This window comes from Cyprinus carpio, chromosome A16, assembly GCF_018340385.1.
Source record: "Cyprinus carpio isolate SPL01 chromosome A16, ASM1834038v1, whole genome shotgun sequence".
NCBI classification, from domain to species: domain Eukaryota; kingdom Metazoa; phylum Chordata; class Actinopteri; order Cypriniformes; family Cyprinidae; genus Cyprinus; species Cyprinus carpio.
In genome coordinates this window covers 11939408-11953839 of record NC_056587.1, presented here as the reverse complement: position 1 = coordinate 11953839, position 14432 = coordinate 11939408, and the positions used below count along the sequence as shown (strand labels likewise).

Below are 14432 nucleotides of genomic sequence, written 5' to 3'. Positions count from 1 at the left end.
GTAGTTAAGAGGTGACACATAAGAATCTTCATAGGTTAGGATCTGTTCCAAAGTGGAGCATAAATCTCTTCAAGGAAGGTGGTATATTTGGAGCTTTGTAACTTAAACCAGTGAGACTGGGTTTCATGACGGGGTGGTTCGTGTGCAAAAATAGGTTAGTAGAGGGGGAGAAGGAAGCCCTGCCATGGGATATTGAATAGTTCCATTTGTTTTGTGCCTCTGTGTTTGAGTCATCATGTAATCAAAATTATGACATGAGTCATGCATTATTTTCATCTCAATCCTCCATTGATTCAATAATGCATCACCTAAATCTAATCTAAATCGTTAAAAGTCCAGATCTACAAATGATAATGAAGCTGTTTTGTACAGTGACTCTGCTGAGACCATCTGCTCTGAGAATGCATTGGAGTATTTACACTACTGTTCAAAAATATGGGGTCAGTAAGACTTTTTAAATGTTTTTGAAAGAAATGCTCAGCAAAGCTGCATTTGTCTGATCAAAAATACAGTAAAATGGTAATATTGTGAAATATTGCAACTTAATTAGTTTGTATTTTAATGTATTTTAGAGCTGTATTTAAAGCGATCATTCAGTGTCACAAGATCTTTCGGTAAACATTTTAATATGCAGATTTGGTTTTTAAGAAATCATTTCCTATTATCAATGTTGGACAGCCGTGCTGCTTACTATTTTGTGGAAACTGTGACACCGTGAAACTGAACTGTGAATAGAAAGTTCAAAAGAGCAGAATGTATTTGCAAAAATAATAGTTTTCTGTAACAATGTAAAAAAAAGTATTTGCTGTTGTTTTTGATAAGTTTAAAGCATCCTTGGTAAATAAAAATATTAATTTCTTTAAAAAATAATAATACTAATAAAAATAACCTACTGACTCCAAACTTTTGAACATAAGTGTATGTCAGTGTTTTAGCAGAACAAACCTGGATTAAATTATGTTTTTTTAATTTAATGAAACTTTGAAGTCTGATTAGACAATATAGAATGTAATGTTTTATTTCAAATATTTACAAAAAACCTTTCCGGGAACACCATATTACCAAAAAAAGAACTGAGCAACTGGCATCTTTTTTAAGTTTGCAAACTGAGGTATTAAGGAGCAGGTCAATTTTATTAGATCAGAGATTTTGATTTGATTAAATCCACGAAAAGCAATGAAGTCTTAACAAGTTGGCGATAATGATATCCACAATGGCCGTTGGCTAATGGTAGAAGCAGGTCGGGGTCATCTGTAGGGGTTGTCCTGGCTGGTTCTGGAGTGCCTATAGGACTCCAAGAGTGCACATGAGAACTGATATCTCCTAAATGAACTAAACTCCATCCTCTTTTCATCTTACTCTCTGCTGACGAACTAGAGATAGGATAAACACAAAAAAAAAAAAAGATCAAGTTCAGTGTAGGAACAAACACCAAATGAATGAAAAAATGCTCCTGTTTCAGCTACAGAAAAGTACAATATCAACAAAATAATATGAGAATACACTCACGGATATCATTGTTTCTGGTGATGGCCATCGCGGCTCTTGCACGCGGGCCCTGCTGAGTGAAGTGATAACCAATCTTTATGATGCTGGGGTTGTTCTCCAACATGGAGGCAATCTCCATCTCAACTGAGTCGCCTAGTTTCTGTCTCTGTGAGAATGCACATGAACAATTTCGCTTTCAGATTTAAGCACATGCCATCAGATTTTTCAGTTTTGGAAGGAGTGTTTTAGTCTCTTACTTGGTTGTCGATCTTGATCTCAGCCAGGGTGGAGTTTTCCTCCAGGGCCTTGATGATGGCCATCATGCCTTGTGCAGTAATGAAGTTGGACTCAATGTTAAGGCTCTGCAGGGTCGTGTTGGACTGTAACATCTCAGCTATAGCCTGACTCACAGGAACAGAGCAGAAGAAACAACTGACATCAGCTCCCCATAATTTCCACAAAACATACAGAGGAAAACAGAGTTAAAAATTTTATTTTATGAATTATATTAAAAATAACTTGATTAATATTTGGGGTCAATAAGATTTTTTTAATGTTTCTGTCTCTTATGCTCACCTAGACTACATTCAAAAATACAACAGAATTTAAAAATAAATGTTTTCTATTTTCATTTATTTTAAAATAATTTATTAATGTGATGGCAGAGCTGAATTTTTAGCAGCCATTACTGCAGTTTCCATTGTCACATGATCCTTCTAATATGTTGATTTGCTTCTCAAGAAACACTTCTTATTATAGCATCCTTGCTGAAAAACGGTATTAATTTATTAAAAAAAAAAAACTCTTACTGACTCAAAAAAATTTTTCTTTTATGTATATAACTAAACTGAATAGTTTTGATAAAATCTAACAAAAAACAAGCTCCACAGTTTGAGTCTATAAAATATATTTTTACTATTATTGACAGCATTTTTTAACTACCATAATTCACATAGGCTTTAGATTTTAGATTTTATTTGATCAAGACACACTTTTACACATTTAGCAATATGTCTTCAGATTTGTATGTGGAAGAAATATATGAGATTGAAGCAAATGAATGAATGAATGAAATAACATCAAAAACACAGGCTTCAGGACTTACATGGGCCACGGGGTCATTACTGCGTGTCCCAGCGATGCTGAGGCTTAGCACATGTGTGTTACGCTTCATAGCCTCAAAAATCTCTTTCAGGGTTGGGATGGGAATGTCCTGCAGCAACACAAACAGTCGTCACTATTTCTTTCTGCTCATGCAGAGAAATGCATCAATTCTGAAAATGTAATTAGGCAGTCTGTTTATAATATTATTATTATGTCCGGTCTGTAATGTGATCATAATTATGCTTATTGAGGCGGAAGTACAGTTAGCATGTTTACCGGGATATTGTTGAGGTTGACCTCCACCAGACTGCTGTCGTTTTTCTGGATGCAGCGTAGAGTTTCCTCTACATCTGTGTCATTAGGAGGCTCTTCGGGATAGACCTTATACACATCTGGTTTCACCACACCTAAAAGAGTATTGACCAGCTTTTATACAACTATTGTATATACTGAAATGAAAATTCAACAAAAATGGAAAAAACATATAAAACTTTTGTTTGACATTAAGTGGTTCAGTGTGAAATGTGCTGCATGTATACATACTGTTGATGCCTTCTGTGTTGGCAATCTTGCCAGTGGTGTTCAGGGCATCATAATATTGCTTGTTGCTCATGAGTGTGTACATTCCCAGGATGGCTGTGAGGATACAAGATTCTCATTAGTTAATGACATAAACATTCAATACTTCTGGACTACTCTTATGGGATACCAGTATATTAATAACTATATAAATATAAAATAACAATAATAATAATAATAATAAATATAAAAAATTATCAATATGTATTAATTTTAATTTAAAGAATAAAACTAATAATTATCAATGTAATTAAATATTTTAGATAATATATAAAATATAATTTAATAATTTATATTTTAACAGTTTCATATAAAAGTATCATAATAATGATTATGATAGTAAAATGTTGATAGATGTATAATTAATAAATAATACATTTTTATAATGATACATATATATTTATACATGTATATTGTAATAATAATTAATTAATAATTAAAAAAAATAATTAATACATTTTAATTACTCATTTAAAATAAATATTTTAATTACTATTATTACAAATTATAAAATAATAAATAAATAATGTTTTATATAAATATAATGGTTTTAAATAATTAATTAAATACAATTAATTAATTAGTTTATCTTTTATAGAATACATTTTGAGCAATGCTGGCACAAATCATTTAAACTGCACTGCAGAGAGCTAACTAGATATGTGTCAGTTAAACTGTAAAATTTCATATGAACACCAGGTGGCGCTGACTAACCAGTAAATCCACTATAAATTCCCACTCCAGGTTTCAATTATCGGTGCTTGGACTGGTGAAAAAATACAGCAGGGTAACAGCAGATAAAATTGGGATTAGGATAGACCATACCGTCTCTTTGTACTACAGCTTGAATTCCATATTCAGATACAATAACCACATTAAAACCACCAGCACTATTTAGAAATCCAGTTAGCTACCCTGCATCTCAGCAAAAGCAGACTCATCCATTAAATCACCCTATTGACAGTTAAATCCTACACTGGATGTGTTCCAGAGTTAAAACTGTGTTCTGAATCTGCAGCCAGTGACACACTCCAAAACTCCACAGCTTTAAATGTCCTTAAGGGCAAAGGCTTGTTATTAAGTGCTCACAGAAGCTCAATGACAATTAAACTATAGACCGGTTTCCATCACTTTAGTATGTTAAATTAAGAATAATGTGAAAATTCTTTGCGTCTCATGTTGCATTTTTAATAGAAGCAGTAAGCTAAGTGATATTTATGTTTGGCTAAATGCTGCCTACACACAATCACAGAGTGTTTCTAGCCTACAGATGACTTGCAGCCAACCCAATACAGAAGTGCAAACATTTTCACTCTATCTCTGATCATGTTGACTAGTTGGCTGTTGCTCATTTTATTTTGGTGAGCTGCTGAGCTTGGGGAAATAGATACTGTGTGGTATAATTCTGTGCATGACCTACACACCATTCATAGTTCCACTTATAAGTCAGCTAGGCTGCTTCTTTTATATATATATATATATATATATATATATATATATTAAAAAAAAGTTGTCATATAAGACACTGATTGTACAACACAAATAGAGCAGATGAAATTAGAAAGGGTTTTTAATTGTCATGCATGGGGTATTGTGATCAGCTGCTATAATAGCAAATAGAGGATTAGTCCTTAGTCAAGGATCAAAATTTGGCCGTTACAGGACATTACAGATTTAAAGTGAGGATTAGTTTTAGAAGAGTTGTAATGCCTATCCAGACCGGATATCATAAGTCGTTTTATATCATGTGAAAAGAATCAACAGGAACTGAGTAGAAATGGGACCCCCACCTGCAATGTCACACATTTCAGCATCTGTTGCATTCTTCAGTGCTTCCTCTAGCTCAGGTTCCAGAGTGATCTGTTCCTCCACAGGGATTTGTCCTGATCCTGGTTTAGGGACAAAGGCTTTACCTACAGACAGCAGAGAGAAAGAGAAATGTTCACTTTACTCACAGCTAAAATGCAAGGACATGAAAGAAACAAACTACCAAATAATACAACTATAATTAGAAAATGACATAATATGATAAATAAATAATTAAGTTTAATTCTATTAAAGTTTAAAATTTTATTTTAAAATATGCATCAGATGATGACTAATAAATGGCAAATATGCCTTCAGTAGAATATTTCAAAGCACATTTGTTTGCTAAGGGATTTCAGATGTTAGATATTAGAAATATTATGTTAATATCAATCCAGTGGTGGTGGTACCTCTCTTCTCCCCTGTAAAGGGGACCAGGTCGTCTCTGTCCTTGTGTTCTATGGCCTCCTTCTCCAGGTAATCCATCAGGGCGAAGCGATCAAAGGGGCCTGTGGGACTTTTCTTGGTCTGGTCGCGCTGACGGAACCCAGCTGGAAGCATGGCATTCTGAAAGGTCAAGAAAATGATTAAGTTTAAAATGATTTCTGCTATCAGAACTCACCCATTCACATATGCACATTTGACTGCTTCATCCTTCCAAAATCAAGTTTTAAACAAAAAAATCTGTAGTAGGATTCATATGACTTTTTCCCAGTGGGACACAAGTAATTATCATTAACAAATTGTGTTCTGAGCACAGACAAGTTCAGCTGCATAATTATGCTTAATTATAACACAGCTCTCCAGAATACTTGACTCAATCAGAGCATTCAGCGGTCATATATTTTCAAATATTCGCTGTCACCCATGGCAATGGTTTATATCAGACCACTGTTCCAAAACGCCACTACTTTCATGTCTCATGCATCACACCCTGGACTCATTCACACAAATGCCACTGATGCCATCTTGTGTCTTGTTTGTAGTGAAAATGGCTTCAGAGGTCCTGAACACCTTTTTGGAGTTTATTTTGCTGACTGTACATTATCCCTTTATTATTTGTGTGTTTTGCATCATACACTTACCAACTTTGTAAATGGCTACAGATTACTAACTAGCACTATACCTCAAACAACTGAGGATCACACACTATCAGATCTTGAAGCTGTTCTGAACACAAAAAACTATAAACTATAATATATAAACAGGCGCCTCATTTCTAGGAGATGCATGACAAATGAAAACAATATGTGTTTGAAAATCAGCTCAAAAGGACTGGATGGAATCATAAACTGAAGATGAAAAATCTGAGTTTGTGATCATCATACACTACACTATTTTCTGTGAAATCTGTGAACTCAAATCTGCAGGCTGACTTTAAGTAACATAAGTGTCAACTCTTCCAGACTTTTTTTTTTTTCTTTGATCATATCTTATCTACCACTGATGTCTCTTCAAAAATGTGCATGTGTCAAAACATTTCAAATTCTACTCAAATATCACCTAGCCATGCTTTAGTTTCCAACAGTTGTACAGCATAGTACCTCAGGGTCCATCTCCTGTAGTTCATACTCCAGCTGATCCAGCTCTTCGGCGCTGAGGCCCCTGAGGATGGCATCCTCGTCAATGTCTCGGGGATCACTCTTAGACATGCTTGCTGCTCGATGGTACTCTCAGTTCACACAGCTCACCCAAAGACAGCGGGCCCTGAGAGAGAGATAAAAAGTTTAAGCCAGAAACTTACACAAAAAATCATGTTTTACAGTATTTGGCTTGCAAATAAGGCACAATAATGGCTGCTTGCTTTATTCAGTCCCTCAACCCTTTCTTTAGAAGTTGAGAATGAATAGAAAAACCTGCTTTCCAGTCCAAGTCACTTTCAGCCCGGCCAAAACAACCAGCCACTGAAAGGGCATGATAGGGAACTGCTTACATTGTTAAATGCCACAAAGCCCAGCTGAATTAAAAGAACAAGGCTAGTATTTGTGTACAGGAAGGGCTTTTGGGGTCTGAGGGTACAGTGTACTTGGGAACAGAGCCTTTCTGACAACATGATCATATTACGGTAGATGCGCCGATCATATGGGACATGAGGAAAGTACTCACTGCTTCTTTCATTCCAAGGCAGAGAGACAGAGAGAATCTTGTCTATTTTTAGTCCCTGAACAGTAGCACTTGGGTTTTGGGTTACAGTAAGGAGGAGAAGGTTAGAACTGTGAGGAGTTATCACTGGCTCACACTCGTGAAGGTGGCCTATGTTGCCGCTCGTCCGCCTTGTGAAGACTGATAGAGTCATGAGCTACTTACCAGTTTCAGACCACCACACCCAAACTGGATCTGCAACACAAACTGCAGACAATACAGCCTAACATGTTGTGTAACTGACCTAAACTCATCCGTCTGTAACATGTTGGAACATGTTACAATATACAGTAAAAATGATTTTTCTTTATGAGAATTATTATTTTATTTTCCAATTAAATACCTAAACATTCCTCATATAACCCTTGGCATATTGTTTTTATTGTATTTTATATTAAGCATAACCTCACAACATTTTATTAGATTTATACATAAGAAAGAAAACTTACATAAGTATATTTTCTCTGAAAACAGGTCTTTATATATCATGTGATTCTACTTTTTAAGTAAACTGATCTAAGGATTTTTTTAAGAATGCTTAGATATTTTTACACAGAAAAAAAGTCTGCTGATACTGAAAGATTTTTGCATGTTTGCACATATGACTTTAAAGATGCTTGTAATGTTTAAATATTTCTAATCAAATTACTTTTAAACTGTTAGTCAAATTGTAAGTCTGTAAGCTGGGCGATCATTGTTTACAATCATGTGGTAAAACCATTTGGAGACCAGTGAGGTAATGGGCTATAAATATATGCTAATGAACATTACTGCTAAAAACCACACAGTGAATCACAAGGATCTGTTATGTTCTGCACTCTTCATACACTCCTAATTCTTGATAAATAAAATTAAATAAATTTTGCAGATTATTAGAGTTAGTGATGGCTGATTTTACATTATGGAAAAAATCAAAAAGACAAATGTGTGTTTGTTTTGGGTGTGTATTTGGGGTTGTCTGTCTATCACAGGTGTTAGACTGGAGTAGTGTTGCACTAATTTGTAAAGCCAGTGACACAAACACAGGATCAGAGAGCTAAGAACAGAAAAGGAAAACTAAAGATTGTAGACATCAACCAACCCACGACAAGTTTACTGACTCTAGAAACTGCATTTCCATCACCAAACTCAGCCTTCAGCTCATTTCAAGAATAATTATGAATTGTTTGCAGAAAATTATGTTGCTTATGAACAGTAACACTAGAAATGTGAAATAGAGAACTGAATGAAGTGGAGGATGGCTAAATTGCTTTGAATGAAAAATGTTTGCTAGATATGGCTAAAATAGAACTATTGTTATACAGGTGAATCTCAATAAATTAGATTGTCGTGGAAAAGTTCATTTATTTCATTAATTCAACTCAAATTGTGAAACTCATGTATTAAATAAATTCAATGCACAGACTGAAGTAAAGTCTTTGGTTCTCAATAAATTAGAATATGGTGACATGCCGATCAGCTAATTAACTCAAAACACCTGCAAAGGTTTCCTGAGCCTTCAAAATGCTCTCTCAGTTTGGTTCACTAGGCTACACAATCATGGGGAAGACTGCTGATCTGACAGTTGTCCAGAAGACAATTATTGACACCCTTCACAAGGAGGGTAAGCCACAATCATTCATTGCCAAAGAAGCTGGCTGTTCACAGAGTGCTGTATCCAAGCATGTTAACAGAAAGTTGAGTGGAAGGAAAAAGTGTGGAAGACAAAGATGCACAAACAACCGAGAGAACCGCACCCTTATGAGGACTGTTAAGCAAAATCGATTCAAGAATTTGAGTGAACTTCACAAGGAATGGACTGAGGCTGGGGTCAAGGCATCAAGAGCGACCTCACACAGACGTGTCAAGGAATTTGGCTACAGTTGTCGTATTCCTCTTGTTAAGCCACAAGTGAACCACAGACAATATCAGAGGCGTCTTACCTGGGCTAAGGAGAAGAAGAACTAGACTGTTGCCCAGTGGTCCAAAGTCCTCTTTTCAGATGAGAGCAAGTTTTGTATTTCATTTGGAAACCAAGGTCCTAGAGTCTGGAGGAAGGGTGGAGAAGCTCATAGCCCAAGTTGCTTGAAGTCCAGTGTTAAGTTTCCACAGTCTGTGATGATTTGGGGTGCAATGTCATCTGCTGCTGGACCAGCTTTTTGAAGATGCTGATTTCATTGCAGGATTTGGCACCTGCCCACACTGCCAAAAGCACCAGAAATAATCAGAATTGATGAACATAGTTTATTTTATTTTTGTGAGGAGGATGATGAGAAAGAGGAGAAAGAAATGTGGATGTGATGTGGGGGACTGTGTAAGAGAAATGTGGTTTCATACCACCTCAGCAGTGCCACAAACTGATCACCTCCATGTCACGCCGAATTGAGGCAGTAATTAAAGCAAAAGGATACCCTACCAAGCATTGAGTACATGTACAGTAAATGAACATACTTTCCAGAAGGCCAACATTTCACTAAAAAATATTTTTTTATTGGTCTTATGAAGTATTCTAATTTGTTGAGATAGTGAATTAGTGGGTTTTTGTTAAATGTGAGCCAAAATCATCACAATTAAAAGAACCAAAGACTTAAACTACTTCAGGTCTGTGTGCATTGAATTTATTTAATACACGAGTTTCACAATTTGAGTTGAATTACTGAAATAAATGAACTTTTCCATGACATTCTAATTTATTGAGATGCACCTCTAACTAATCTTAATCTCATTTCTGAACAAATTCAAATTATACTATCTAATGTGAACGTCTAAATGACCTTGCCCTCAGAAATGGAAAATGCATCTGACACCATTCTTTCAGGAACCTGTCAGTCAAGAAGACTGATGGCTCAAGGATTATAAATAGCCAATAACTACTTTGTCTCTTCAGTCTTACAATAAACATACAGGCCAAAAGCAGGCCTTCTGCCGACCAGGTGTCATCTTTTTGTGTTGTGCACATATCCCAGGAAAGAGCGGCTGTCTGCCTGTTCCTAACACCTGTTCTCACAGCTCCCAAGTGACACCAACTCAAGCCTTAAAAGTATTAACTGAGTTTCACCTGTTCAGGCTCACTAGTTGTCAAAAGGATTTTTTTAAATTAGTCCTTCAACGTGGCATCCTTGTTATTTCACTGTCGCAAGGCAGTGGCCCACATTTGACATTTCCAAATTGAGAAAATATTTCTTTAACTCAATTTATTTTTAGTTAGTACAGTATTTTCAAAAAAGTATTAAGGCACAACATGCAAATTATAATTAGAATAAAAATGTAATGTCCTGTTCTTGGAGTTCAGTAGAATTGAATTATGTACATTGAACAGATATCATTTTAAAAATGTCATAATATGGCATTCTAATTTCTAATTATTGTAATGATTAAACTGCTAATCAAAACAAACAAAATCTAGTATGGCATGTGTATTGAATTGTTTAAGTGATTAATCTTGTAGGGGAAAAAAAGAAAAACAACACTAACAAAACTAGTCAGAAATTCCACACTCTTAAAAGGTTCCGAAGAACAATCATTTTGGGTTTCACAAATTTTTTTTAAGTAAACAGTTCTAAAAAGACCCATTTTTTTCTTGGTGTGAAGAACATCTAAAGAATCTTACCCCATTATAAAGAAACTTTAGTCAAATTGAAAAGTTCCTTGGATGCTCTTCATGAAACCAAAGATAGCAATAAAGAACCTTCATGTTAAAGACTGTAATGGCACCTATGGGTCCATGAAGAACCTTTAACATGCATGGAAGGTTATAGTAGAAAAAGGTTCTTCAGATTATTAAAACCTTCTTCACATTAAGCAAAATAATTGTTCATTAAAAGGTGAATCCAACATGATCCTTCTATTTATGGCATGGCTACAAAAAAAAAAAAAAAAAAAAAAAAAAAACATCTTGGAACCTTTATTTTTAGTCCTTTCTTGTTTCTGCTTTTTTCTTGAAAAACATGGCTATTTCAAACTGCAAACTGACTAAACACCTCCAAAAGCAATTTGACTCTGACTGCTTTCCTTCTAGAAGCCATACAGTTATTATCGTCCATGTGACAAAAACTTTGGTTGGGTCTCAGAAACCCAATTCCCCCTCCGGTACTTCAGAAGGACACAGAACAAATTTCGGTCACTGACACTTCAGATACCCTATCATCCACCAGAAACACTAAAAGTGAATTTGCCAAGTGTCCAGAGCTCTGATGTGCAGCATGAGCCTAAAAAGAACCTTCTTATTCAGATCCAGTTATGGAGTTTGATCATTCAGCATTTTCCAGCTGACACACAGCTCATAAGACCTCACACTATTTGTAGGTTGACTTCACCAAGTCTAACCACCCAAGTGTAAAATTCCAAATCAACCCTCAGATTAATTTTAGCTTCACAAGTCAGCTACTTCCAGCTGCGTAAATCCTCTCCGCTTGCAAAGCTGCAGTGTGCAGCAGTACTGCAATCATGCAAGGCTGGGATAATAAGAGCTGTTTTGAAAAAGAAAGAAAAAAATACAAATAAATGACTAAGACCATTATACCACCAAAGAAAGGATGACAATCAGCTGGTATTAAAAAATGTCATTTGAAATAAAATAAAGATTGTTTAAAGATTGTTAAGGATTGTTGTTTTGACATGCACTCACATCAACAGGTGCATCTGCAGCAAGACTCTGCAAAACACTGTTCTCCATAAAGCCTTAACCAAAAAATGATCCAATTAATCCAACAAGATCTAGTCTCTAACTAGGCTATCTACTGACTGGACTTTTAACTTTTACTATACACTTTACACTACAAACCACCCACTGGGGCCTCTATCCATGAACTACTGAACTAATTTCTTCAACAAAATAATAAAAAAACAGAACAATAATTCATGCAGTTAGCAGCTGATTGCAAAAATAAGTGCATTATAAATTTAAAATAAATAAAATAGTAAAACAAAAATTAAAATAAATAAATAAAAATCCTGCTTACTGTACATAACTATATGCAGTGTCCAAAAAAAACGTATAATAATGTGGTCCTGGTGCTAAAAGAGACACACAGATTATAGAAAGACAGTTAGTGTGTTACCTACCCTCACTTGGACTCAGAGCTGCTGGGATCTTCTGTACAGCAACTCTATGTTTGAAATCAGAGAACAGCCCTCCGTCGTCCCCCCTCCCCGGTAGCAGTTCCCCCCTTAAGCCCTCCCATCTTCGCTCGCCTGCTATCTGGGTTGAGCTGAGACAGGGATACGAGCTACTCTTCGTGAGGTCAGCATTTCATTATTTGGGCTCTGAGAGATTAGTGACTATGAAACAGAGGGACAGAGAGAGGATCCATGCAGTCATCTGTTTGATTAACTCAGGTTTACTCGTTAAACGCGTAATATTTTAGTATAGAAGAGTGACCTCTAGGGTATAGAGGCGGTATTGCAAGTGAGAGACCCCAGTTTAAAGTTCCGCAATCTGTGTTTCGAATTTAATGTCGAAGTTTATATATTGGCTGCATTTAGTAGTACTAGTAAGTGGGATCTTTCCAACATGTGCAAATTTTATAGATGGCCCACATTTTTCTTAATTTCTATAAAAAGTAATGACATCTGAAAGGCTACATGACAGCTATCTTTAATGCTGTTTTTAATAATATGAACACATTATAAATACATATTACTACATAATCAATTACATTAAACAGTGCATTTAAAAATAAATAAATAAATAAATAAAGCATAGAACAGAAATTTCATTAAGTAATTATGAAATTAAGAAAAAAAAATCCACAATGCAGCTTATTACACTTACAAATACACTGATTGACAGCAAACAGTTCTATGCAGTTCTATGTCACCAAAGAAGATAGATAGATAGATAGATAGATAGATAGATAGATAGATAGATAGATAGATAGATAGATAGATAGATAGATAGATAGATAGATAGATAGATAGATAGATAGATAGATAGATAGATAGATAGATAGATAGATAACCGTATATAAATATTCATGGATCCATTCAGAATTATTAAACTGAGCAAAACACAAGTTAAAAAAAGCAAATAAAAACATTATACATTTTAAATGTGGCGATCTGAAGGCAGCTCAATATGACCAGTGATCAGTTCCTATGTAGTGTTGATTACCATATGTATAAACACTGACCATTTCAAACTGCTATAAAAACACACTTCTTCAGTGAGTGTCCATTATAAAACACCTGCCAGACATGCAGTCATACTGAAAAGTGCTCATGCAAAAAGCTATCAGAGAGCGCAAACACGGTCTGTTTATTTGCACACTAATAATAATGGACTCACGTGTCTAATAATGTACAACTCCCATATTTCACTGTAATCTTCTTTACCTCTATAACAATGGTCATCCATCAAAATTGTACTGGTAAGATACTGGTTTGCTTTATCCAGGCCATACAGACTAGTCCTGACAGCTTACAGATAATTAACAGAGGGATGTCCAAAGGTGGAACAAACATTCAAGAACAGGGACAGCTAGAGTAACACTGTGGTTAAATCTGATAGAAGAAAATTCCTCCCTTTCACACTTTGGTGGTGCATCGCCCTATCGCCCTAATGAAGAAACCACTCCTGATTGACTGACTGATTGATTTCCCTGTTCTCTTTCACTACCTACTTGTCCATCTTTCTTGTGTTTTGTTTTACATGCCTTGTTTAATAATGACCTTCTGGCGCAGATTCTTTGCAATGGTGTCAGCTGGAGTCGCTGTGCCAGTGCAGGGTAGGCCATGGGCAACCACATACTTTTTATAGGCTTTCCAGATGATCCTAAAGGCTTGTACATTAGCGAAGGGAATGTCTGTGATGGGGTCTCGGTAGAGCACAGGCTTATGTGTAACAGGGCAGATCTCCTGGACAGGGATTTGAGGAGGTGGGGACTGGGGAAAGAAACACTGGAAGGATTCATCATCACTGAATATGATGTAAGTGCGGGAGCATTTGCCAGGGTCTGATGACAGGGAAGGGTTTACAGCAGCTGCATTAGTGGAGAGGACACTAGGCGGTGCTGTAAGAGTTGATTCTGACTGGGAAAAAGCTTGTGGAGGATGAGGGCCTGGATTCTGCTGGGCATCTTGGTCCAAACTGTTAATGAGACGTAATGATAAAAACATATCAATAAAAGAGCTATAAAGAAAAAATAGGGGTACACCTATATATTTTTTTTCATAAATTTTTTTAAACAATGTTGTGTATATGATGTGTATAGACAAATTCTATATATATATATATGTGTGTGTGTGTGTGTGTGTGTGTGTGTGTGTGTTTCACAACCATAACCAAGATAAAATTCTTCAACCTTCAATCTTTAAGTTTTTAGTTATTATAAATT

At 35.6% G+C, this 14432-nt stretch overlaps 2 protein-coding genes across 2 annotated transcripts; both read right to left on the bottom strand.

Moving 5' to 3' along the window:
- Positions 1-1114: 1114 nt before the first annotated feature.
- On the bottom strand, positions 1115-12278 carry LOC109105984 (tropomodulin-4-like). Its single transcript, XM_042772671.1, has 10 exons — positions 12163-12278; positions 6522-6684; positions 5388-5544; positions 4962-5084; positions 3136-3228; positions 2869-2999; positions 2594-2701; positions 1746-1889; positions 1510-1654; positions 1115-1373 (listed from the first exon to the last, which is right to left on the bottom strand). The coding sequence occupies exons 2-10, from the start codon at positions 6627-6629 to the stop codon at positions 1351-1353; spliced, it is 1032 nt and encodes a 343-aa protein (XP_042628605.1). The 5' UTR covers positions 6630-6684; positions 12163-12278; the 3' UTR covers positions 1115-1350.
- Positions 12279-13062: 784 nt separating this feature from the next.
- Positions 13063-14286, bottom strand: LOC122134486 (vacuolar protein sorting-associated protein 72 homolog). The gene has a single exon (XM_042772672.1). The coding sequence runs from the start codon at positions 14212-14214 to the stop codon at positions 13744-13746; it is 471 nt and encodes a 156-aa protein (XP_042628606.1). The 5' UTR covers positions 14215-14286; the 3' UTR covers positions 13063-13743.
- Between the last annotated feature and the right edge of the window lie 146 nt (positions 14287-14432).

Bases quoted from the DNA above. Each gene is read 5' to 3' on its own strand.
- LOC109105984 (XM_042772671.1), bottom strand. From the start codon at position 6,629: ATGTCTAAGAGTGATCCCCGAGACATTGACGAGGATGCCATCCTCAGG. The intron at 2,702-2,868 runs GTAAACATGCTA...GTGTTGCTGCAG, and splicing joins TCAACCTCAACAATATCCCG to GACATTCCCATCCCAACCCT. The intron at 1,890-2,593 runs GTAAGTCCTGAA...CCTGTGAGTCAG, and splicing joins GTAATGACCCCGTGGCCCAT to GCTATAGCTGAGATGTTACA.
- LOC122134486 (XM_042772672.1), bottom strand. From the start codon at position 14,214: ATGTTTTTATCATTACGTCTCATTAACAGTTTGGACCAAGATGCCCAG.